Genomic DNA, 22,742 nt, shown 5'->3' with positions numbered 1-22,742 from the left:
GATTTTTCACTCGGTAAACAACCTCAGCACCCAGCTCAGCACCCAGATCAAGTACCCCCTCACCTTGGGGCTTTCTGTGTGGTCTCCTGAGATTCGTTGTGCTACCCTTAAGCTTCATAGGAGGTTGTCCATATTCCTGGAATAGCACTTGCCATGCTAGGTTCTGATTGATGTTTTCATAACGTCTTCCTTCCTGCCTGGATGGTGAAATTTTGAGATGGAATGATTCACCTTTGATTCCCCAGCACCTGGCGTGTGTGGGCTGGGGTGTGGGAGACATTTTTTGTGTGTTGGATGAATGAGTAATAGGAGATCTCATTAAATTTCATCTTTCACACTGGGCAAGAAGAGGACATACCACATTGAGATAGTTCCAACTTGTTAGTACTGAGCAACTCCCTTTTGTGACTTAGAAAGAGGATTTGAGGGCACAATCGCTGTTTTCCTTTATCCCCTTGATAATTTTCTCCTATCTCACCTTCCTCCTCTCAGCCTCAGGAAAATGTTTGTCTTACTATTCTTCAGTTCAGGTCTTTCTGAAACACACCCTTCTTTTCTTTCCAGGCAGGCATTAATGAAAATGATTTTTACGACGGTGCATGGTGCGCAGGTAGGAATGACCTTCAGCAGTGGATTGAAGTGGACGCCAGGCGCCTGACCAGGTTCACGGGGGTCATCACGCAGGGACGGAACTCACTCTGGCTGTAAGTGGCCTGCATCTGTGCTTTTGGGGCTCTGTGTCCTCAGTCTAGTGTTGGAGGGTTTCGACAGATGGGAGGCTGGAGCAAGATATCTGGCAATGGGTAATGCAAAAAAAGAAAATTGAAATGTGGACTGGATCAAAGGTCCATCTCCTAGAAAGACACCTTCCTACATACAAGAGCAGAGAGCAGGATCCACTTGGAAGGTAGGATAGAGTAGGCAAAAGTACAGTCCAAACAAAGCCTTTAGACAAGTGGCTGCCATCTTGAATCCATGGCACGATCCAGAAAGGTGCACAAGCACAGGCCCAGGTGGGAACTCTGGACAAGCAGTGAGCTTGTCCTGGGCTGGAGGGTATGAACCATTCACACTCTGAGAAGAAGGGCCAGAAGCCTTGACAGCTTCCCAAGTGAAGGAACACTCCAGAAATAGTACCAGTGAGGGTGACCTGGCCTGAGGCCCAAGTGAGATGCAAAGCCATTTCCCAGAATTGAGTGTGGGGTCGAGCTGGGGCAGTATGAGTGTGACTTGATGGTACTTCCTAGTGGAGCAGCCCCTGAGAGCCCCCATCCCATGGCATGTGCCTCCAGGGGAGCTGTGTTCAGCTTAGAGAGGAGGGAATGCTAACACACGCTACATGTGGATGGACCTCGGGGTCCTTGTGCTAGGTTCAGTCAGTGAGTCACCAAGAACAACAGCTATGCGATTCCTCTTCCATGAGGACCCAGCGTAGTGGGATGCGTGGAGTCAGAAGTGGACTGTGGCTGCCAGGGGCTGGCAGTGGGGTTGGGAGCTGAGTGTACAGTGTTTCACGTGGGGAGGGTGAAATGGCAACGGTTGCAAATCACTGGGACCATACTTAGTGCCACAGACTCCACACTTGAAAGGGGTTAAGATGATCCATTTTGTGTCACATATATTTTATGACAACAAACAACAGACACATATGAAACCATCCACCTTCCCCTCGGCCCAGCCCTGGGCTAGTTGTGGAGGTGGAAGTGCAGCTGACACTTCAGGAGACCTCCTGTGGCACCACCCCGTGGACAGGGGCCTATAGGGACCTGGGCATGCTGGCCTGGGAAGGACTTCCACACTTGCTGGATTTAAATGAGTATGCTTCTGGTTCCCCTAACCTTGGGCCCGCGCTGAGACACCAAGGACACAGATACCCACATGGTGACACTGTGACTGGTCGTGACCCTCTCCAAGGCCCCCCTGGCCTCAGCCCTCCCCCTCACACATACCTGCTGCACTCTCCAGTTCCATTTCTTGGCATCCTTCAATATTTATGAATTACCTGTTGGCAACCAGGTGAGATCAGGGTGTAATTTGCCAGTGAGATTAATTTCTGGAGAGGTCGACATTAATAATATCCCAGGATAAAAGAGCTAAACCTGGCCTCTGTACTCACATTTAACCACCTGTCATTGTCCCTGCAAAGGGGACGTTGTATCACACAGTGACAATTGTCAGGCCATGACTCATCACCTGTTTTCCTCTCGATTTCTTTTTATTATTCAGAGGATATTGTAGCATCTCGCAGCATTTTAGAACATTACCCCGGATCCCACTGTCATTATGCAGACAGATTTTTTTACATATGGCCGTCATATTGCGTATCCAGTGGTGTTATTTTTAACTTAATATCTCGGTAACGTGTTTCGTGCTGTGACTGTGGCTTCATAATGATCATTGTTAATGGCCTGCAATTTACTCAGCCATGCCTTTTCTGCTGTCACATAGCACATTGCACTTTTCTTCATTTAAATTATTTCCTTCAAATGAATTTCCAGAGCGGGAGTCATTCGTGCCCTTGGACAGCATTTGGTGGCGTATCTGTGCTGCCTTGCGGACGCGTCTCCTTTGCTCGGCTTTGCAGGGGCTCTTTGAGTGTGTGTCTGGGTTTCCTGGCTTTTGTTCTGCAGCTTGTCTTCTGCTCTCCTCGGTGGCTTACTGCCATGATAATTGTCTTTACTGTTTAGATTCTGAAAGACGGGAGTCTTTGAAGGGGGAGGGGGCACGGAAGTTGGATTGCTCAGGGAAAATGAAGATTCAGATGGAAAGAGAGGTTTGAGATTCTCCAAAGAGATGAGGCAGAGATTTTTACCTTCATGCATAGATATTAACCTGTCTGGCACCTGTCATTGGAGATCCAGCAGTCCGTTTATTGGATTAGGAAATAATAGCAAGGTAGGGCCGTTGCTCATGTTCCATTTCAATTGGAGGCACCAGAGGGCCTGGGGAGTGCAAGGCAGGTGGTGAGGGAGCATTATCTCTCTGGTTTGGCCAGGACAGAAACATCTAAGGGGGAAGGCAAGGCATAGAATTTCTTTTCAGAGTTAGATTTTTAAAAGTGTCTAAATGTATTTCAAGTTGAATTATTATTCAGGGATAATGGAAAGAAAGAAACCTGATGCGTCCCAGTGTGTCTTACCTCATGGAATGGCTGCCTCCATCCAGGACTGCCGCAGTGGACATGGGTACATTGTGGTACCCAGCTCTTTTCTCCTGGGAGCATGAATAATGTCAGAGGCAACAGGACTACCCAGCGGGACCAGAAAGCACGTCAATAATAGACATCGTTAAATACTGACAGTGAGAAGAGAGCTGTTGTTCCTCTATTGCCCCACGTCCTGTCCCCACTCTGCTCTTGGAAGATAGCATCAGTTTTAAACCAGTTCATTGGTTTCTGTTTCTCTCTCCCCTGGGCAGTGAGACCCTTGACGATACTGGCAGGACTTGATGTTCTGCATCCTTGGGACCCTGTCTGGTCCCAGGCACCTATTAGGTGCTCTGTAAATGACTCTAATGAATAAATACCAGCATGAAGCAAGTTCACGAAGGTTCACTCACTCTGAATAGTAAGGAGATGACCCATGACTATACATGACTGACAGCTGGCGTCAGATGTAAGGGGGAAGAAGGAAGGGACTCAGAGAGGCTGAGAGATGACAGAGACATAGAGATGGCTGCCTTGCAGAACTGACGGATTTGAAATCATGTCATGGTTATGTCTTGCTGGTTATGAGATTGCCCTTCTCTGAGCCTCAGTTTTCAATTCCCTAAAAAGGGATAATTATTCTTTATCTCATCAAGATGTGATGAGGGTTAGATGGAATTAATAATGTGTGAAAATTACCCAGCACATAGCACTTAGTAAATGGTAGATTCTTCCCTCATCACCTCTTTGGGTTTATGTACAACAGTGGATTTCTAGCTTTATTTTTAGCCACTGATCTTTTTCTCAAATAAGATCTTTCTTGAAAATATTTAGAAAATACAGACAGGTGAGGCGGCTCTGTGTGGATCTCTGGGTGGTAGGGATGCTGCCTGCTGGCCCTCATCTCTCCTTGCACGGGACATCCCTGAAAGACAGATCCATGCAGGTGTCTCTGTGTGAAAGCATACTGGACAGCCAAGGTGCCTCCATGCAGGTGATAATCCTGGACCGCCACCAGATGCCCATTGCCACATCCCCGTTCTGCAGGTCACGGACAGGTGTGGGATTCAAGCCAAGACAAGCCGTGCCGGAGCTGGGATTAGAGTTTCATTTTTCTAAGGAAGCATGCAGAGCAGATCCATTCTCAAGAGTGCTGCATTTTGATTGGTAACGTTCATAGACATGGAAGAGAAAGAGGGTGCTGGTCCTTTGGAGTTTGCTCAATGGATGTTTCTTCCTGACATCCTTTTTATGTGTTTATCAGTTAATCCGTGTGATGTCTACTGAATGCTCTGCTCTAAGCACTGGGGCTATATATACAGCATGAGCAAAAAAGGGGTCTTGTTTGCCGTGAGCTTTCAGTCCAGCCCCTTGTTGGTGCCACTGACTTGAGACAGAGATGCAGTGAGGTCTTGAGTCTCGGCCACCATAGTCCTACTGCCAGTTCATGGCCAAGTTGACAAGCCTACAATTCCAGTTTTAATATTTTTCAGATAATTAATTCTATTTGAAAGCAATAAAATGCAATTGATTTAATGATATTGAATGCTTTATATTTTTTTACCAATATAAATTGTCCTTCCCACTGCATTGCACTTGAGTGAAATGTTAGTATACTAATAAAACCAATCTTTTATTTCCCCAATGACAGAAAGTGTATTCGATGTATGAGAGTTACGATTATAACCAGTGAGATGATTGAAAAGTTAATTAATCTTCTTGAGGTGAATAGATGCTTCTAAGAACTTAGAGTAAATACAGGCAACTTAAAATAGCCAAATGCTTTAAATTCTAATTGTGTAATAGGTAGGACAGTCTCGCCTCCCAGCAAGCCAGCATTGGGTTTGTAAGGTGGGGGCTGAGGAAGGTGGCTAATTGATGAATTTGTAAAGTAATTGGGCTGGTTAGGGAGGACGAGCACAGACCCTGCCAGGAGCCAGGCTTGGTGCCCAAGAAGGCAGGCTTGGCAGAGCCCCAGGAAGCTGGTGCCATTCAAAGTGGAGACTCTGAGAAGAGTCTCTTAGCAGAGACTCTGAGAAGACCAAGGTACCCAAGTCAGAAGAAGAAGGTCAAGAAAGGCAAGTTGCCCTTTTCTGGTCAGACAGCGTCCACGCCCTGGAGGGGACAGTCAGGTTGACGGGAGACATGGGTCTTGACACAAGTGGGGTCTGTGATGGCGCGGGTGCAGGAGGGGCACAGGGACACCCACAGTGGAGAGCTTGGCCTGGAAAGGAAGAGGGGCCTGGTCCTCTGAGGCAGTCCAGGCCGGGAAGCCGGTGCTGAGGGGCTCAGGGCCGCCTCCTGGAGGGCTGTACAGTCTTAGAGAAGGCAGCGGCGGGTCCTCTCAGAGAGTAGCAGGTTTAGGGAGTGGAAATGCAGAGAGTGTAAGATCCATGTTGAGAAAAAGCACAGGGAGTTTCTTCAGTTGCAGAGAGGGCTCGGTGTGTGCCTAGAGAGGGTACACAGAATTGTCCTTGTCCCACTGGGTTGTCTTGGTGGTTTATGCCCTCAGGGGCAGTAGAGTCGGGCAGTTGCAGTGGAGGAGGGCAGGGAGGAGGTACTGTGTGCTTCTAGAACATGCCCTGTATTAGGGGAGGCTGGGGTGCAGGAGCTAAAGTCAGGAGTCGGGTTCGTGGAATCTCTGGGAGAGAGAGGACTTAAACTGTGCTGAAGACTTGGTCTCGGAGGGCAGAGGCCAATCTGAGGACTCCATGAGGCAGTGAAGGTGATGATTGGAGTCAGGGTGCCGGGGGCTTATGGAGCGAGCCGAAGGGCAGAGAGGACAGACATCTGGGACCCCGAGGCTGTGGGGTTGCTGCTCTGTGCTTGCCCTGTGGGGGGATCTGCAGGGCAGGCTGGACAGGGCTCAGCAGAGGAGCTGCTCAGGACAGTAGGGCTGTAGCAGAAGGAAAAGAGAGGGTGACAAGAGGCTGCGGCAGATGAGCAGCTGGAGGACGTTGGCCCGGAGCTGGGGACCAGCAGGGATCTCGCCAAACTCCTTCTGTGACTGGGGGTCCCATTTCCCCACCCAGCAGTGCTCAGCTGCATGTGTTTTCTGCTCCCCGAGGACCCCTCCCAGCCTTTGTTGCTGGTCATCTTCCAGGGTGGGTCTGGGTCCCAGCACCGCAGCAGCCAAGGTGCGGAGGGAAGAGGCGCCAGGGCCAGGCGGGAGCTCAGGAAGCAGAGCTCAGCGGAGGCTTCTCACTCACACGGTACCTTCCTGGAGAGCGGGTGTGTTTGCAGAACTGTCACGCTGCGTCTCCTCCCTTCACAGTGAAATGAAAAGTTTGGCACCTGTGGGGGGCTGGGGAGAGAGAAGTTTCCAAACTCCTTTCTAACCCCTTTGAGAACTGTCACTCTGAACAGCAGAGCTTGTCAGGGAATGGATTTTAGCAAAAACATCCTCAAGTTCAATTATGAGGCCAGGCACTAAGTCACTTCCTCTATCTTATGTGAAATTTCAACGATGCAGAGATAGCTACTTGAAATCAAATAGTGCTCTCAAGATGGCGTCCAAGGCTCCTGGGTGGTTTTCTGGGCGTTGGCTGAGGAGTGAGCTCTTGGAGGATACCATGTGTGAAGTGGAAACAATTGCCGAGCTCGTTCCTGGGTGGCAAGCTTCACCCTGCTTTATTCAGGGGCTTTATGCCCCAGCCTGGCTCCCTGCAAATGCCTCTGGATGGTTTCTGGGCACCCCCTGCCTTTTGGCTCCCTGGGAGACCCTCTAGAGGCTTTTGTCTCTCTGTTTCTTGGTGGGGAGGGCCTCCTGCAGCCGCCCCTGGTCAGCTTGCCCCTTGCCCACAGGCCCTGTGTGGCCTCGTCCCCTTTGCTCACTGTGGTGGAGCCAGAGCCCTCTTTTCCTTCCCCAGATGCCCAGGCATGCTCCTGCAGGGGTCTTTGCGTGGCTTGCCCTCCGCCTGAAGACTCGACTCTCTCTGCACCCAGGGGCTTTCCTTGGGCCACCTTCTGAAACCCACTCCCTGTTGCTCTGAGTCCTCCCTCCCGCTCGGTTTGGCCCCGTTGGCATCTGTGTTGGTTACTCCTGAGGAGCAGGCAGCCTGTTGCCGCTGCAGCTCCAGTGCTAGGTCAGCATCCTGCCAGGGCAGGTCTGCGGAACCAGCCCCTGCTCACCCACCCTCCTCCAGAGGCCAGTCAACCCAGAGTCTGCCCACAGGGGAAGGAAGCAGCCATTCCCCAGGGCAGCTCTGGTCCTCGGCTGATCAGGGCTCCCCTGGAGTTGGAGCCCAGACTGAGACCAGGATTCCAGACCTGCCTAGCTGCATGTCCTGGGACAGGTTTCTGGCCTTTCTGGGCCTCAGTTTCCTCTTTGGTAACATGGGGTAGTAATAATGCCGTTGGCTTAGTGTCGTGGGGACTGGGCAGGCGCATTCATAGGCTGAGGTCGTCCTTCCTTGGCACGCGGCGGGTGCCCTGCTGTTGCTGTGATTGTCTTAAGACTCCCTCCCCCTGGAGGACAGTCCCGTTCACATACTGGTGCCTGCCCTCCTTCTTTCTCCTCTCCAGCCAAGCTGAAGTGCGCTCTGCCTCTTGGAGTGCTCAGACCACATCCTCTGTTCTCAGTGTCTTTAACCAGAAGGCTGCTGTCACCAGCCCCAAGTAGGTCATCTCACCCCCTGAGCTGAGAGAGGCGCTGCCTTTTCTGCACTCTCAGCTTGGGCTGCAGGTGGGAGGCCCGAGACCTTGGGCTGCAGGTAGGAGGCCCGAGACCTTGGGCTGCAGGTGGGAGGCCCAAGACCACGAGCTGGTGCTGCTCCTTACCCAGCAGCCTCAGCCCGGAGCCCCTCCCCAGCGTCCCGAGCAGGGACCGCCAGTGTGGCCAGCGCCTCTCCTCAGACACGCCTAGGAAAGACCAGAACTGATCATGTGGTCACCAAGAACTTGAGTCTGACGTGTGAAAATATCCTGCCACACATCTGCATTTCTTTGAAACACGATGGTGGATAGGAAGTTTCTTTAAATAAAGGTTCACAGGCTCTAGATCAGGGCTGCGGGGCACCTCACCTTGCCACCTGCAATGACCCCAGCGACCTGCCAGGTAGGGCCCTTTTTTGTCCCCATTTTATGGACTATGAAGAAACTGAGGGGTAGAAAGCCTAAGTAACGTGTTCTAAGCTGGTCTGCCACAGTGAAAATGCTCGTCCTCTGCTCCTCCTCCTGCCCACCTCCTAGCTAGTATTCAGGGTCTGCCCTCCTGCCACAGGCTGGGTGAATGTGGAGGCCGCACCTGGACTGTGTGGACTTTATCTGAGGGCATCCAAGACTGGGGCCTTGGAGCAGCAGTCATGGTACCTGAGGCCACGAGACCTTCAGGAGCCCGTGAAGTTTTTAATTTCTTTTAAAATCAGAAGAAAAAATTAACTCTTACGTTGAAGAAATCACTTTACTCTATGACGTTAATCTATTTGTCTTTGTGCTGGTGCAGTTGTAGAATATGACGTTTACAGAGGAAGGGGAAGCAGTCAGCAGGATGAGACCCTCCTCCACCGTGTCAGTGACCTGATTCCTGGAACCTGTGAACATACAAGTTTGCACAGTCAAGGGGCACGAGGTCTGCCTGGGATGGAGGCTGCTGAGCGGCTGACCTGAACATGGGAGGTGATCCTGGACTGAACAGATGGGCCCATGGAATCACCAGGGTCTTTAAATGCAGAGGGACGCAGCAGGGAAAGCCAGAGAGATGGTGGCTTGAGAAGACCCTCCCTCCTGCTGACTTGGAAGATGGAGGAAGGGGCCATGACGAGGAATGGGGTGACAAGGAAAAACAGGTTCTCCCTGGGCCCCCAGAAGGAATACAGCTCTGCCAACACCTTGATTTTAGGGCTTCTGACCCCAGAATTGTGAGAGAATAAGTTTGTTCTATTTAAACTACGAACAGTGCCTACAAATGCAGAGTGCCACCTCGGCCCCACGGTAGTTGCAAATCCAGCTCAGCCGAGCCCTGGGCTCTCTGAGCAGGCCACGCCCCTTGGCACTCTTTGGCGGGGGGGCAGTGCTTGCCAGGCAGGGAGCAGGATGGGGGCCAGCCCTCTGGAGGCTCCATCCTGTGGCGTTCAGAGGGGGTCTCACTTTTTTGTTCCTTTCCTCCTGGCCCCTCACGTGACTGTTCCAGGTCTAGGTGGGGGTCACATACCTTTTTTTACTATTAGTTCTCTACAGTGGGTTTTAACACTTTACCATTTATCCAGATTTATTGCATCCTGGCTCTGAAAGTGGCATTTCCCCTCCCGTTTCCCCGGTAGACGTTTTTACTGGAGGTAATGGAAAATAGATAGTATTTCTAAGCTTATAACATTCCCTCCTGCTGTCTCGAAAAGCCATGGTAACTAGCCCAAAGTGAGAAATCCAATAAATCAGTGGGCTGATGTTTCACACAGTGTCCAACGTCTGGCTGTTCTGAGGATGTGGCAGCACCATTCAGCTGTTGAGAGTGGTTCCAGCAGAGAAGGGCTGGGGAGTAAGAGTTGGGGGGGAGACAGACAGATGGACAGACAGGCAGAATGAGGACACTGTGTTCTTGCTGCTGTGCACGCCTCTGCTTATTGTAGACAAGAGATAGGACTTTGCTTTTTACACGTTGTCTCCAGAAGCTGCTGAAGGCGGTCTAGGCCTCTTGGGATCAGTATTCCTGCCCAAAGTCATAGCTTGGCCTCTAGCAAGACTCGAGCCTGCCAGGCTGCTGGAACGCTGCCTCAGGAGGTGACGGACGGGGAGCTGCCAGCTTCCTCACGGCTCCAGCAGAGAGTTGGCCTACAAAGGCCTGAGCCCTGGGACTCTCCCTCCTTCTAACTGAAGAGGAGCTTGGCGCTGCTGGCCCTGCTCCTGTGTGGAAGTGGGTGACACCTGGTACTGGTTACCACCAGGGGCCAAGGGCCAGTGGTGATCCTGCAGCAGGCCTCGTACCCATTATCCGAAATGCTTGGAACCAAAGTATTTTGGATTTGGGCTTTTTATTATTATTTTTGAATATTTGCACGTACATTATGTGCATTGGTAAGGGGACCCAAGTCTAACACAGAATTCATTTATTCCCTCTGCACCTTCAGCCCATAGCCTGAAGGCAGTTTCCTCCGTTTTTAGATGCTTGTGTTGTGACTGTGACCTATCACATCAGGTGAGGTGGGGGGTTTTCCACTGTGTTGTCACATTGGTGCTCAGAGTTTCAGATTTTGGATTTCCAGATCAGGTCTCCTCCACCTGTGGGTGACTGGCTTTGCCCATTTGCCATGTTAGTGATGTGCCAGTGACGCTGGCTGGAGTTGATGGTGGTTTGGATTTTTGCTGGCATTTGGTGTGGGGGAGGGCCTCCTTCGAGGAGTATATGCATGCTGTGTATCTGGATAGAGCCAAAGTGTGAGAGGCCTACAGGACATCTAGCCAGTGGCTTCCCAATTTCATGAAGTCCATTCCAAGTTGTCAAGACACAGGTCATCAAGGTCTAGAAGAGGAAAACTTTCCCTTCTTAATCCTGCACCACAAAACTCTGGTCTTAGAATTTCTGGTACACGTTCAGCTGTCACATTGGAAATTTCTTAACCATTATCTGCTAATTTTGATTTGAGGGAAAAAGAGACACAACTAGGAGAAGACCTGCTTCCTCTAGGTGCCTGTTCTGTATTGGCCGGGCTCCTCTCTGGTCCTGGAAAAATGGCTGTCAGTTTAATGCCTGAGTCCTTGCTCCCTGTCATGCAGGATAGAAGATGCTGGAAGATGGCATGTTTCATCACGAAATGGTCTTGGTGGAAACAGCTAGCCTGTCCTGAGCTACCATCATGGCAAGTGCTGGTAATCCTTCCTCCCAACGCCTCTGGAAGTCAGGTTTATCAGCTTGGTGCAAAGAGCTGCACCTGCCAGAGTGGCATGGTCAGTATGGGTCAGAGGGCATCCTGGAGCCCCATGCTGCTGCCTCGAAGGAGGCCCTCCCCCACACCAGCCTCTGCAGCAGGTGTGCCTGCTCCCTCTCCAGCAGGGCTGAAGGGCAGACAGCTCTCATGGTGTGCATTTTGCTCACTTGATCCCCTCTTCCTTGCCTGGTAGGAAGCTTCCTATTTCTACCAAGATCTCTTTCTGGTGCAGAATTTTTGTACTATGCCAACTGTCCATCCAGGTTGAAGGAGGGATGAAGTACAAGGTTTTCCCAGCATTTTTGAAAGTAAACTCTTGGCTAAGTTTCACGGAAGACTTTGTTTTTATTCTTTTAAAATAACCTTTGGTTCTCCAGTTTTTCTTTAAAGTCCAACTAAAAAATAACATTCGTGCGCCCAATGGGGGCGAAAGGCCATGTGCTTCCCAATTGTTCTCATAAAATTCCACTGACCTTCTCTCGAGTTCACACCATAGTAAAATGTGAACTCTTAAAAGGAAAAAAGAAATTCTGCTTTTTCGTCTTGCTTTGAATTTGTAACATATAAATTGGCCTCAATTCTCACATGTGTTGGAAGAAAAAGACCTTGAATGAGTGAAGAATTAAAAAAGTGTCAGAGAAGTGAAGAGGAAATGAGAAAAATGTGGGTTTATTCTTTAATTAAAAATTATTTTGCTTTTTAAAAAGTCAAATAGCACTAATGACAATTACAAATAGCAGTTCCATCTCCTAGTCGCTGGAGCAGCTAGTTCTTGTGTTTTATTTTTCTTAATCCCCACGTTTCTAAATAAAATGTTCTCAGTGCTCTTTCTTAATCTTTTAAATTAGTTATCTGCTGACATTCTGCTATGAAAAGTAAGAATGGAAGTCTCTTATTGACCTGTGTCCAGCATATTCTACCCTCCTCTCTCTCATTTCATTCTTCCTAAGGAGCTATATTAAAACTTTTGTGGGGCTGGGGATGTTGCTCAAGCGGTAGTGCACTCGCCTGGCATGCACAGGGCGCTGGGTTCGATTCTCAGCACCACATAAAAATAAAATAAAGATGTTGTGTCCACCGAAAACTAAAAAATAAATATTAAAAAAAAATTCTCTCCCTCTCTCTTTCTCTCTCTCTTAAAAAAAAAAAAACTTTTGTGAAATCAGCACTTAATTCTTATATTATGGTCATATTGAGTTATTATTTACAGCCAGGTCATCTGCTGTATTATAACGCATACCATACAGTCACCTATTTAAAGGCATGATTTAGTGTTTTGATATATTCACAAGATGGTGCAATCATCACATGATCAATTTTAGAACATTTTCATTATGCCAGAAAGAAACCATGTTACCTCTCAAAGTCTTGAATTTTTCTGTTGCTTCTTTACCGTCAATGTTAATGATATATTTGAGGACATCATACTTACTAAGAACCTTTGAATAATTCTTCCTCTATGAAGTTTTTAGGGTTATTTTTATTTCTCTTGTGCTAAAACCCACACAATATTGTACTTTGTTATAGCTAAAACTTGATGTGACCTTGAAATACAAGAACTCATACTTTTTAGCTCTAAGATATTCTATTTATATTATGTTATTGTTCTTACTATTAATCTCTGCTCCATTTTCTTCTGCTTTTTTTTAGAATTATTATTTACCTATTAAATCTCAGCTTTTTTTCTTACTGGATTAAAATGAATCTGATCCTCACCTAGTTACTCCTGTTTGCTCTTCATGTCTCAGCTCAGAGACAGCCTCTCCAGGAATGCGTTCCCCAACCAGCCCTGGACGAAGTCAACCCCTGCCCCATTTAAAAGCCTTGTATATTTCTCCTTTGAACAATATCACAATGGCAGTTCAATAATTAATTACATGATTAATTATGCAATCTCTGCCTTCTTCACTAGACTGTAAACTCCCTGTGCCCAGGGTCACTGACTGAGCAGTGGCTGGCCCACTCCCTGTCCCTGGTATTGACAAGTATTGGTCATGAGTTGTTTTATTCGGGGTTTTCACCACTGTGACTAAAAGATGCAACCACTACAATTGTAGAGGAGGAAAAGTTTTTTGGGGGGCTCATGATCTCAGAGGTCTCGGTCCATGGACAGAAGGCTTTATTCCTCAGGGCTCAAGGTGAGGCTGAAGTATCCTGGTGGAAGAGTGTGGCAGAGGGGAGCAGCTCACATGATGATCAGAAGGAGAGAAAGAGACTCCATTTGCCAGATACAAAGTCATGCCTCCTGATCCCCCACCTCCTCCAGCCACACTCCACCTGCCTTCAGCTACCATTCAATTAATCCCATTAGGTGATTAATTCACTGATTGAATTAAGGCTCTCATAACTCAATCATTTCTCCTCCAAAACTTCTTGCATTGTCTCACCCATGAGCTTTTGGGGGACACCGCACATCCAAACCATAACATGAGTCTACATTGTGGCTTCTAGGGTAATATGAGCCAGGTCTGGGCTGCACCCCAGGCTGTCTGTAAAGACAAGTTTTGGTAAGAGAGGAATAGGGTTGCCTGGTGCAGGGGCGTCCAAAACATTTGAAAATATTTTGGAAGAACCAGTTTCTGTTCACTGAACAGCTGTTCATTGCACGTGTCTGTCAGGTATCTGAGCCACATTCTGAAAAACTGCTCTTGCTACCGCATACCTGGTTCTGAGTCCTTCCTGTTCTTTCAGGCAAATCAACAGGCATGTTGAAGAAGCCTGTATTATCTGATATCCACTGTGGTCTCTAAAGTGTCATAGCCCCTGACAATGCTGTGCCTCAGTTTCCACACTGATAAATTGGAGGTGACATCACTCTTCCCTCAGTATAGTTTTGAACAACCTCAGTGGAGAATACCCATCTTGCTATTTGAATGGTTTAGAATGGGGCTTCTCCACCCCAGCACTGTTGCAGTCTGGGGTGGATAAGCCTTTGCTATGGGAACCATTCCTGTGTATTTTTGGATGTTTAGCAGCACCCTTGGCCTCTACCCAGGAGATGCTCCTCACCCTGCAGTAGCAGCCTACCCCAGCCCCACAGTCATAAAAATCAGAAATGGCCCCAGACACTGCAGATGCCCCTGGGGCAGAAATACCCTCTTGGAGAGCCCTTGCTGTACTTGCAGAGCCGTGGGCTACACCTGCATGATTGCTGGGTGCCCAGAGGAATGCAGGGAGCCTGGGCTGGCACGGGAGGGGTTTCCGGAAGCTGCAGTGGCTGACACTATGTCTTCTGCCAGTTGGGCTGACTCTGGGTGAGGAGTGGACTGCCTCTTCCAGGAACACAGCTTTGACCCTGTAGAAGGAGCCAGATATCTTGAGAAATACCAGGGAGTTTTAATCACAGTCAGTGGGTTGAGAAGTCGATCATGAGTTGTCAGGTGGGACGGAATTTTCTTTGTTTCCCTGGACTCTGGCTCTTCAGGAGAGAGCCTCGTGGTGGTTGGGCTGGAGTGATGCAGTTTTCTTTGGCTGTGGTTTTTTGGCTAAGACTAAAGATTCCCGTTTATTGACTGGAATTTGGGAAACAGCGTGTTGTCCTGTTGTGACTTGGCTAGCAGGACAGGCCTGGACTCTTAGGCCTGCGCCAAGAGAGAAGGGGTTCTGGAGGGTCTACGGGGGAAGCCAGAATCAGAGTGAGGGTCCCCAGGTGGAAGATGTCCTCCCACAAAGCTCACCCATGTCAGTCCCCAGAATCTGTGATATGTGACCTTACATGGTAAGAGGGACTTGGCCAGTGTAATTAAGCAAAGGACCCTGGGTGAAGAGAGGGACTGTGTTTACCCCATCTGAACCTATCTGCTGTGGCTGATCCTTCAAGGTGACTGTGGCTCCTTCTTAGCTGAAGCAGGGTCGTGCTGTGGAAGCACCCCGTAAACTGAAATGCCGCTTGAATTATTAGGAAGTAGTAATAGTCACTATTTTAAGAAAGAAAAAAAATGTATATAAGAAAAGACAAAGACAAAGACTAGGTCTCACCCACCGCGTTCCTGAGCCCCAGGGCTGAGGCAAGCGTCCTCGGATCTCACTGAGCTGCACGGCCACCGTGGTTGGGGTGGGGAGCTCACATTCATCTACCCACATGCTGTACCCGGTTTTGCTGAAAGACAGGGGCATGTTGGGAGGGACTTGGGGGTTCTTCTGGCTCTTCTCAGATGTCCCCATTACCGTGATAGCAATCTCTGTTTCCTAATGCCCACGCGGGGGAAAGTGACCGCTGCTGTCCAGCTGGGCATTTGGTCATCTGTTCCTCAGTGGGCTCTGATTCTTGGTGGGGGACAAGGAACTGCCCAGCCACACAGCGCCCTTGCTTCACTATTGCTTACCTGCTTCCAGTTGCACCTCCTAGACCAGAGCCTCTCCCTATGGTGAGTTCCTTACTGAGGCCACAGGAAGTAGCCGGCCTGCTCCGTATCCCAGCTTTTGGTGTGTTGTCATGAAATGCAGCTGGTAATGGCTTGGCTGTTTTGCCTCTGTACAGCCAGAACTTCCAGCCTCCTGACCTGGGCTTCTAAGCCGTCTCACTCAGGCTTAGCAGAGTCCACATATGAAGACCCCTGGACCTTTGGTTACAGTTTAGGAGCAGGAGGCCTTCCTTGTCTGAAATCGCAGGGCCCATCTTGAAACACTCTGGGGTATCAGCAGGCCTCAGGCAGCTCCTTGGGTGTAACTGGGTCCCAGCATCCAGAGTTGGCTGAATATCTCCTTCTGTAGAGTGGCCTCTGCCTCTCTGACCACAGGATGAGGAATAGAACTGCCCTTAGCACCTGAGGGCTGTGGCTTCTGACTCCAGCCACCTCTTGCACTCAGATCCAGAATCCCATGGAAGAATGTCTTGGCTCTGTTTGGGTCAGGTGTTCCATTAGGCCAGTCGACTGTGACTGTCCTGGTTTCTGTCAGGTGACCACCTTCAGGCTGTTCAGCCTGGCAAGGTTCAGGGTCAAGCTCCGTGGAACAGCTGCTTCAAATGTGACCATGCATAAGGGTCAAAGTGGAAATGTAACTCAAAACAACAGGGCTGAACGTCCCCATGGTGTCCCATACAGATACAATCAAAGCAGTTCTATAGGCAAGATTACTACCATTTTTCGGCACACCTTCAGATATCTGAGGTTCTCTGTCTGGTTACTGAAGACAGTGATGTTACTGAACCATCCTTTGGAAAATTCATCAAGATCTAGACTCCATTTTTGTCTGGTGCTTTCTGTGTTCCATTTGCTACATTTGGGAACTGTTTTGTGATGGTGCATCAGCCCCAGACTGTGTTTGTAGAAAGGGAGGTTATTTGCAAATGACTGAGAAGTGCTGGTGATAGGTTCTTTTGAGAAGAACAGCTACTGTTCATCACATGTGGCTTATGATAGCTTGCTCATACACCCCTAGAGCACTGGATAGGTCTGGGTACTGAAACCTTGTACCCAGAACCAAGGGACGAGAGAAGTTTGATGAAGACCAGAGGAGAGACTGGAGCATTTATGTATAGGAATAAAAGTGACATGGCCCTTTCCTCCTACCAAGCCAGTTAGCAACCACGTGCCTAATGAGGAACTTTGCTTGTTTTTCTAGGATGAAATCAGACCAAGTAGGCAGAGGCATTTTGAAGACTAACGTGCCATTTGAATTATTACTAGGAAATCTTAATAGAATTGTTCTTTCAAGGACAGAAAAATTGCATATAAAAAGTTATATAAGATTTATCTTTTTTCTTAAAGTCTGCCTTTAGGAGATGAGTGGCATCTTCACATACACCCTTTTTGCAAGAGGACTGTGGTACTGTCCTGTATGTCAGCCCTATTATATAACATTCAAATAAATATTTTCTCTTTCTCCTTCTGTAACATTTGATGGATACAAAAGATGAGTGTAATCTATTTGTAAGGCATTAAGCATCACAATAAAACCAACACCATGAGCCCGCCATGCCACTGAGCCAGACCCCGCCAGGGCTGCGAAGGCAGTGCAGGTGCAGGGGATGTCTCTCTTTCTGGGCTGGTAGGAAGCTGTCTCTTGATGCTGGGCAGTGGCAGTGAGCTCTGGCCCTGCCCATGTGGCCTCTAGTGGGCCGAGTCACCAAGCCGTGATGCACAGTAGGTCAGAACCTGTATGTAAGGCACTTACAACTCACCGTGGGTTTGTGGGAATGTGACTGCATCCTGAGTGGAGGAGCATCTGTTTGCATCTTTGATAAAGAAAATTTAAAATATGTATGCAATAGTTTCAAAATCTGAAGTTCTTTGGGATCTAAATTAGCTGTTTTGTTTCTCACAGGGGATGTTTTCTTGTGTGTTCAATGACGTTTTAAGATTGCCAGCTCTTCTAGATCCCAGCCAGTGAAACCTCAGAGAGCCTCCTGGGTGCTCCTCGGGAACCAAGTAGGCGCCCCTGTTGTAAGGCCATTTTTGTCCCTTTGAGAGTCCTGGGAAAAGTCCAGCTTTCCTGGCTTAATGTCTAGATGCCCTCCCCCGCCCCGTCGCCGGCACCTCCCCCGCAGCCCAGGTGTCTCCTTGGCACACTGCTTGCTGTTCTTTTCCTCACCTCCTAACCTGGCCCCTACGTGGAGACATCCCTTCCGAGGGCTGCTTCAGGGTAACCAGGGCTCGGCTGAGCCACAGTGGAGGCTCCGTGACCCTTTGCCGTGGTGTTTTGTTTGTATGGACACCAGGTCTTCACCATGCAGTCCTGTCTCCCCGAGTTCCGCTTCTTCTTTGTGGCCCACTCCTCTGTTTCCCTGGTTTTAAGGGAGGCTGGACTAGGGGGTGTGATAATGGCATAGGAGGGTGTTTTGTTATGTTTTCACATTTCTAAGCTGAGGGAGCTGCTGTGGCCCAGAGGAGCGTCACCTGGGCCCTGTCTGCTCTCCAGAAGCCTCTGACGCAGGGCTTCTTTGCTTGGACCCTGGGGCTTTGAGTCAAAGCCTTCGGTGCTGAGGATTGAATATCAAGGTGGCTGTGTGATGTGGAATAATCTCTCTGAGGGAAGTGGAAGAAAAGCCACAAAAGTGCTATAAATTTCAAGCCTTCCCTAAGGATTAGGAGACCAAAGAGCAGGGCCATTGTGGCTGCAGTCTACACGGCTAGCTCTCTACACAATGAGTGAGCCCTGACAAAGGGATCCAATGTGCAACCTTGGAGTTGGACAAGGGTGAGGTGCGCTGGCCAGCCTGTCCCGCCTCCCGGTCTCTGCTGCGGGCGCCTCGACACCTCCTCTGGAAATGTCGGGGGGGTGGTGGTGGTGCTGTAGCTGTAGGGCTGGGAGCAGGACTTAGCCATCCCGTGGCTTTAGCCTCTTCCTGTGGAAGGCACAGTCAGTCCCAGTGTCACAGTGATGGGCAGGTGGCTCTTCTCTCACCCTGCATTATCAGCCTATTAATTTTAATTAAAACAACTCCTTCTTAATTTTTTTATGGCTCTGACAGCTCATTCCCATTACGAGGGCAGGAAGGTTAAGCCTGAAGAGCCGCTCCCCGGAGCACCTGGAGAAGTCTCCGCTTTTGCTTCCGTTCAGCCTGACATCCCGGGCCGGCCTGGGATCTGACATGCGCCCAGTAGGAGGGAATCCTTATGAAGAGCCCCTCTAGAGAGGGCACGTGCTGTGCATCTGGTACTGAGCTCAGCCCCTACTGCTTTGGTCCATCTCATTTACTGAACAAGAAGGTAGAGTTGATGTCTTTTTTTACAGCGGAGCTCAGAAGTCACAGGGCAGGAAGTGGAAGAACTAGAATTTAACTTTTGGCTCCTTGACCTCAGAACCAGCAGTCTTAACCTTCCACTATAACATCTCTTAATTTAAAAATGAACACACATTCTCCTGGTAGCTATTATTTTCAGAAGAAGAGGTGGCTTTTTAAGTTCATGTAGTTACAAAGAATAAAACTGGATTAGAGCTAAAAAAAAAATGGTTAGAATTCACTTCTCTGCTCATGTTATTATTGTACATTTACTAAATGCCAAGTGGTTTTAAACGTGGGCATGTGTGGTCTTGTTCAAACTTTCCTTCAGTCCCAGTGAGGAGTCAGAGATGTCCGTTATTACCACGGCTTTCAGCATTCAACTGGAAGTCTTAGCAAGTACTAAAGCAAGAAAAAGAAATTGAAAACCTAATGATTGGAAATAAACAGAACTGCCATTGCTTTTGGATGACATCATCACACCCATAAAATAGCTAAAGAGATCTACAAACTATTAGAATTAACTGATGAATTAGCAAAATAGCTGGATACAAAAAGCATTTATATATTCTTACAATAAACAAGTTGAAAATAAAGTTTAAAGTGATATCATCTTTAAAATCATTGAAAAATCAACTACTTAAGAATAAATATAGCAAATCTGGCAATCAATGTAAATAAATAGGTGGGTATACCATGTTTATGGATTGTAAGAGTTAATATTATAAAGATGCAAAGGTATAAAAAAACTCATTTCTATACTCAATATCATGTTATTCCAGTTAAAATCCCAGAAGATTCTGTTTTGGCAATTAACGTACTGATCCTAAAATTTATATGGGAGGGCCAAGGATAGATAAATTAGAAAAGCAAAATCAAAATGGGGAAACAGTGCAAGATATTAAAATATGTCATAAATCTGTAGAAATTAAGGCAGGTTTAGGATAAGGTATGGAATAGACCAAAGGAACAGAATAGAGGGTCTAGAAACACACCTCCACATGAATAGTAATACGACTTATAACAAATGTGCCACAGAGGAGCAGCAGTAAGATCATCATGTAAATTTTCTGAGTTAATTGGAATCCCATATGGAAAACAATGTATCTTTAAAAGATTTGTTAAAATTTGTTTTAATTAGTTATACATGACAGCAGAATGCATTATGTACTTTGATATACATAGATAGATGGGATATAATTTCTCATTTTTCTGAGTACACATGTTGTAGAATCAAGATGGTCATGTGGTCATACAGATACATAAAGTAATAATGTCTGTTTCAGCCTACTATCCTTCCTCTCCCCACATCCCCTCCCCTCTCTTTACTTCCCTCTACATAAATAAAGTAACTTTATTCTTCTCTAGTGCCCCTCCCTCATTGTGAATTAGCATCTGCATATTAGAGAAAACCTTCAGCCTTTGTTTTTTGAGATTGGCTTATTTTGCTTAGCATGATATTCTCCACCTCCATCCATTTACTAGCAAATGCTGTGATTTCATTTTTCTTTAAAGCTGAGTAATATTACATCGTGTATATGTATACCACATTTTCTTTACCCATTCATCTATTGAGGGACCCCTAGGTTGGTTCCATAGTTTAGGTATTGTGAATTGAGCTGCTATAAACATTGATGTGGCTGCATCATTGTAGTATGCTGATTTTAAGTCATTTGGGTATAAATAGAGGAGTGGGATAACTGGGTCAAATGGTGATTCCATTCCAAGTTTTCTGAGGAATCTCCATACTGCTTTCCATAGTGGTTGCACCAGTTTGCAGTCCCACCAAAAATGTATGAGTGTACCTTTTCCCCCACATCCTTGCCAACATTTATTGTTGCTTGTGTTCTTGATAACTGCCATTCTGACTGGAGTGAGATGAAATCTTAGTGTAATTTTTATTTGCATTTCTCTAATTACTAGAGATGTTGAACATTTTTTCATATATTTTATTGATCAATTGTATTTCTTCTTCTGTGAAGTGTCTATTCAATTGCTTAGCCTATTTATTGATTGAGTTATTTGTGTTTTTTTGGTGTTAAATTTTTTTAGTTCTTTATATATTATACAGATTAATGCTTCATCAGAGGTGCATGTGGTAAAGATTTTCTCCCAATCTTAAGCTCTCTCCTCACATTATTGTTTGTTTCCTCTGCTGAGAAGCTTTTTAATTTAATTTAAATTTCTTCATTTTACTTCTTGTGCTTTAGGGGTCTTGTTAAGGAAGTCAGATATTAGGCCAACATGGTGAAGATTTGGACATTCTTCATAGAAATAGAAAAACCAATCATGAAATTTATTTGGAAAAATAAGAAACCCAGAATAGCCAAAACAGTCCTTAGCAAGAAAAGTGAAACAGGAGGCATCACAATACCAGACATTAAACTATACTACAGAGCTATAGTAATAAAAATGGCACCAAAATAGACTTGTAGACCAATGGTACAGAACAGAGGACACAGAGACAAACCCACACAGATACAGTTATCTTATACTAGACAAAGGTGCCCAAAACATTCACTGGAGAAAAGATAGCCTATTCAAAAAATGGTGCTGGCAAAACTGGAAATCCATATGTAGCAAGATGAAATTAACCCTCTGTCTCTCACCCTGCACAAAAAATCATCTCAAAGTGGATCAAAGACTTAGGCACTAGAATAGAGACCCTGCACCTAATGTATCTTAACCCCTACTTCACACCAGACAATAATGATCAATTTCAGATGGGGTGCAGAAGTAAATGTGAAAGATAAAGCAATGAAGCTTTCAAGAGGAAACAAAAATTTATTGAAAAGGGCACAAATACTAAAAAATAATAAAGAAAAATAGTTAATTGGTTGGTATTAAGAAAATCTTCTTGTCAAAAGGTACAAAGAAAGTGAATGAAATGACAAAATCAGAGATAAGTACTTTCAGACCATATATTCAATCAAAAATCTCATCTCTAGAATGCAGAAAGAACTCTTGAAAACCTGTATAAAAAAAAGGGGCCAACTTAACTGGAGAAGGGGGGAATGTGAACACCTCACAGATGTTACTCGAATGTCAATAGATCTGTGAAACCTGTGGCTTCGTAAGTTGCCAGGTAGTTCACTTAACACCCACCCGAATGGCAGAGATGAAGGGGAAAGACGTGCCACGTGTCGGCGAGAACCCGGAGCAGTGGGGACTCTCTGGGGCCTGAGTGCAAATAGTTCCAATTAACTTGGAAAATGGCTGCAGCTGAACATACATATATAAATAGACATCTAGGACTCAGTGACCCAGAAATTCTTCTCCCAATTATACACCAAACAGGATTTTGTATAAATTTGCCAAAAGACACATACAAAAATATTTACAGGAGCACTGCTTTTAATAGTTCAGACCCCAAACGACTCAGATCCTCACTGGCAGTAAAGTGGGCAGATAAGGTGGGGTATCTGCTCAGAGAGGAACACTGGAAAGCACGGAGAATGGAAGGAACCTGGGCGTGGCCCAGGGCCGAGCACTCACCCATGCAGCCCGAGGCCTTGGGTTGCATCTGCAGCATTGCATCATGACGACAGTAAGACAAAGTCTGAGACAAAATGAGCAAAGGCCTCACGAACTTGGGGCCAGAAGACTCCTCTGTAGGCGTGTTCACCTCAGCTGGGGAAGGAGAGGCAGCTTTACAGTGTAAACAGGGAACTACATCTCCGAATAGCAAGCATCCTATGATGAGGCAAATTTAGGAGGCAGAGGAGAATTTCTAATTGGCCTTCAGGTACTTTTGGCCGGGCTGCTTGGTGGACTTCAGGGCTGGGGGCCAGCTCCCTACTGCATGGCAGAGAAGTCCTGCTCCCACCACATGGCCTCCAGAGCCCACCGGGCCTGGCCCTGCCCCTTTGGCCCTCACTGTGTGCTCCAGGCTTCCTATGTGGCCTGCAGAGCACCACGGCCTCTCCTTTCTCCATCTGTGAGCTGTTTGGACTCCAGCAGGGGACAAAGGACACTATCAGACGATTTCAAAAAGGAGTTTAAAATCCCAAACCCAAACTAAGAAGGAAAAGGACATACAATGAAAACTTGGCTAGATTGGAAGCCAGGA

The 22,742-nt window shown here is 47.2% G+C and overlaps 1 protein-coding gene across 1 annotated transcript in view; it reads left to right on the top strand.

Annotated features, from left to right (window-relative positions):
• Nucleotides 1-22,742, top strand: part of Cpxm2 (carboxypeptidase X, M14 family member 2) — a 96,441-nt gene that overhangs the window by 37,348 nt on the left and 36,351 nt on the right. The window contains exon 4 of the mRNA XM_048791452.1: nt 565-704. Within this exon, the coding sequence (XP_048647409.1) occupies nt 565-704 (140 nt within the window). The remainder of the gene's footprint in view (nt 1-564; nt 705-22,742) is intronic.

The sequence above is a fragment of the Marmota marmota genome, unplaced genomic scaffold (genome assembly GCF_001458135.2).
Source record: "Marmota marmota marmota unplaced genomic scaffold, marMar, whole genome shotgun sequence".
In the NCBI taxonomy this organism is placed as follows: domain Eukaryota; kingdom Metazoa; phylum Chordata; class Mammalia; order Rodentia; family Sciuridae; genus Marmota; species Marmota marmota.
This window is presented reverse-complemented; position numbering and strand designations above follow the sequence as displayed.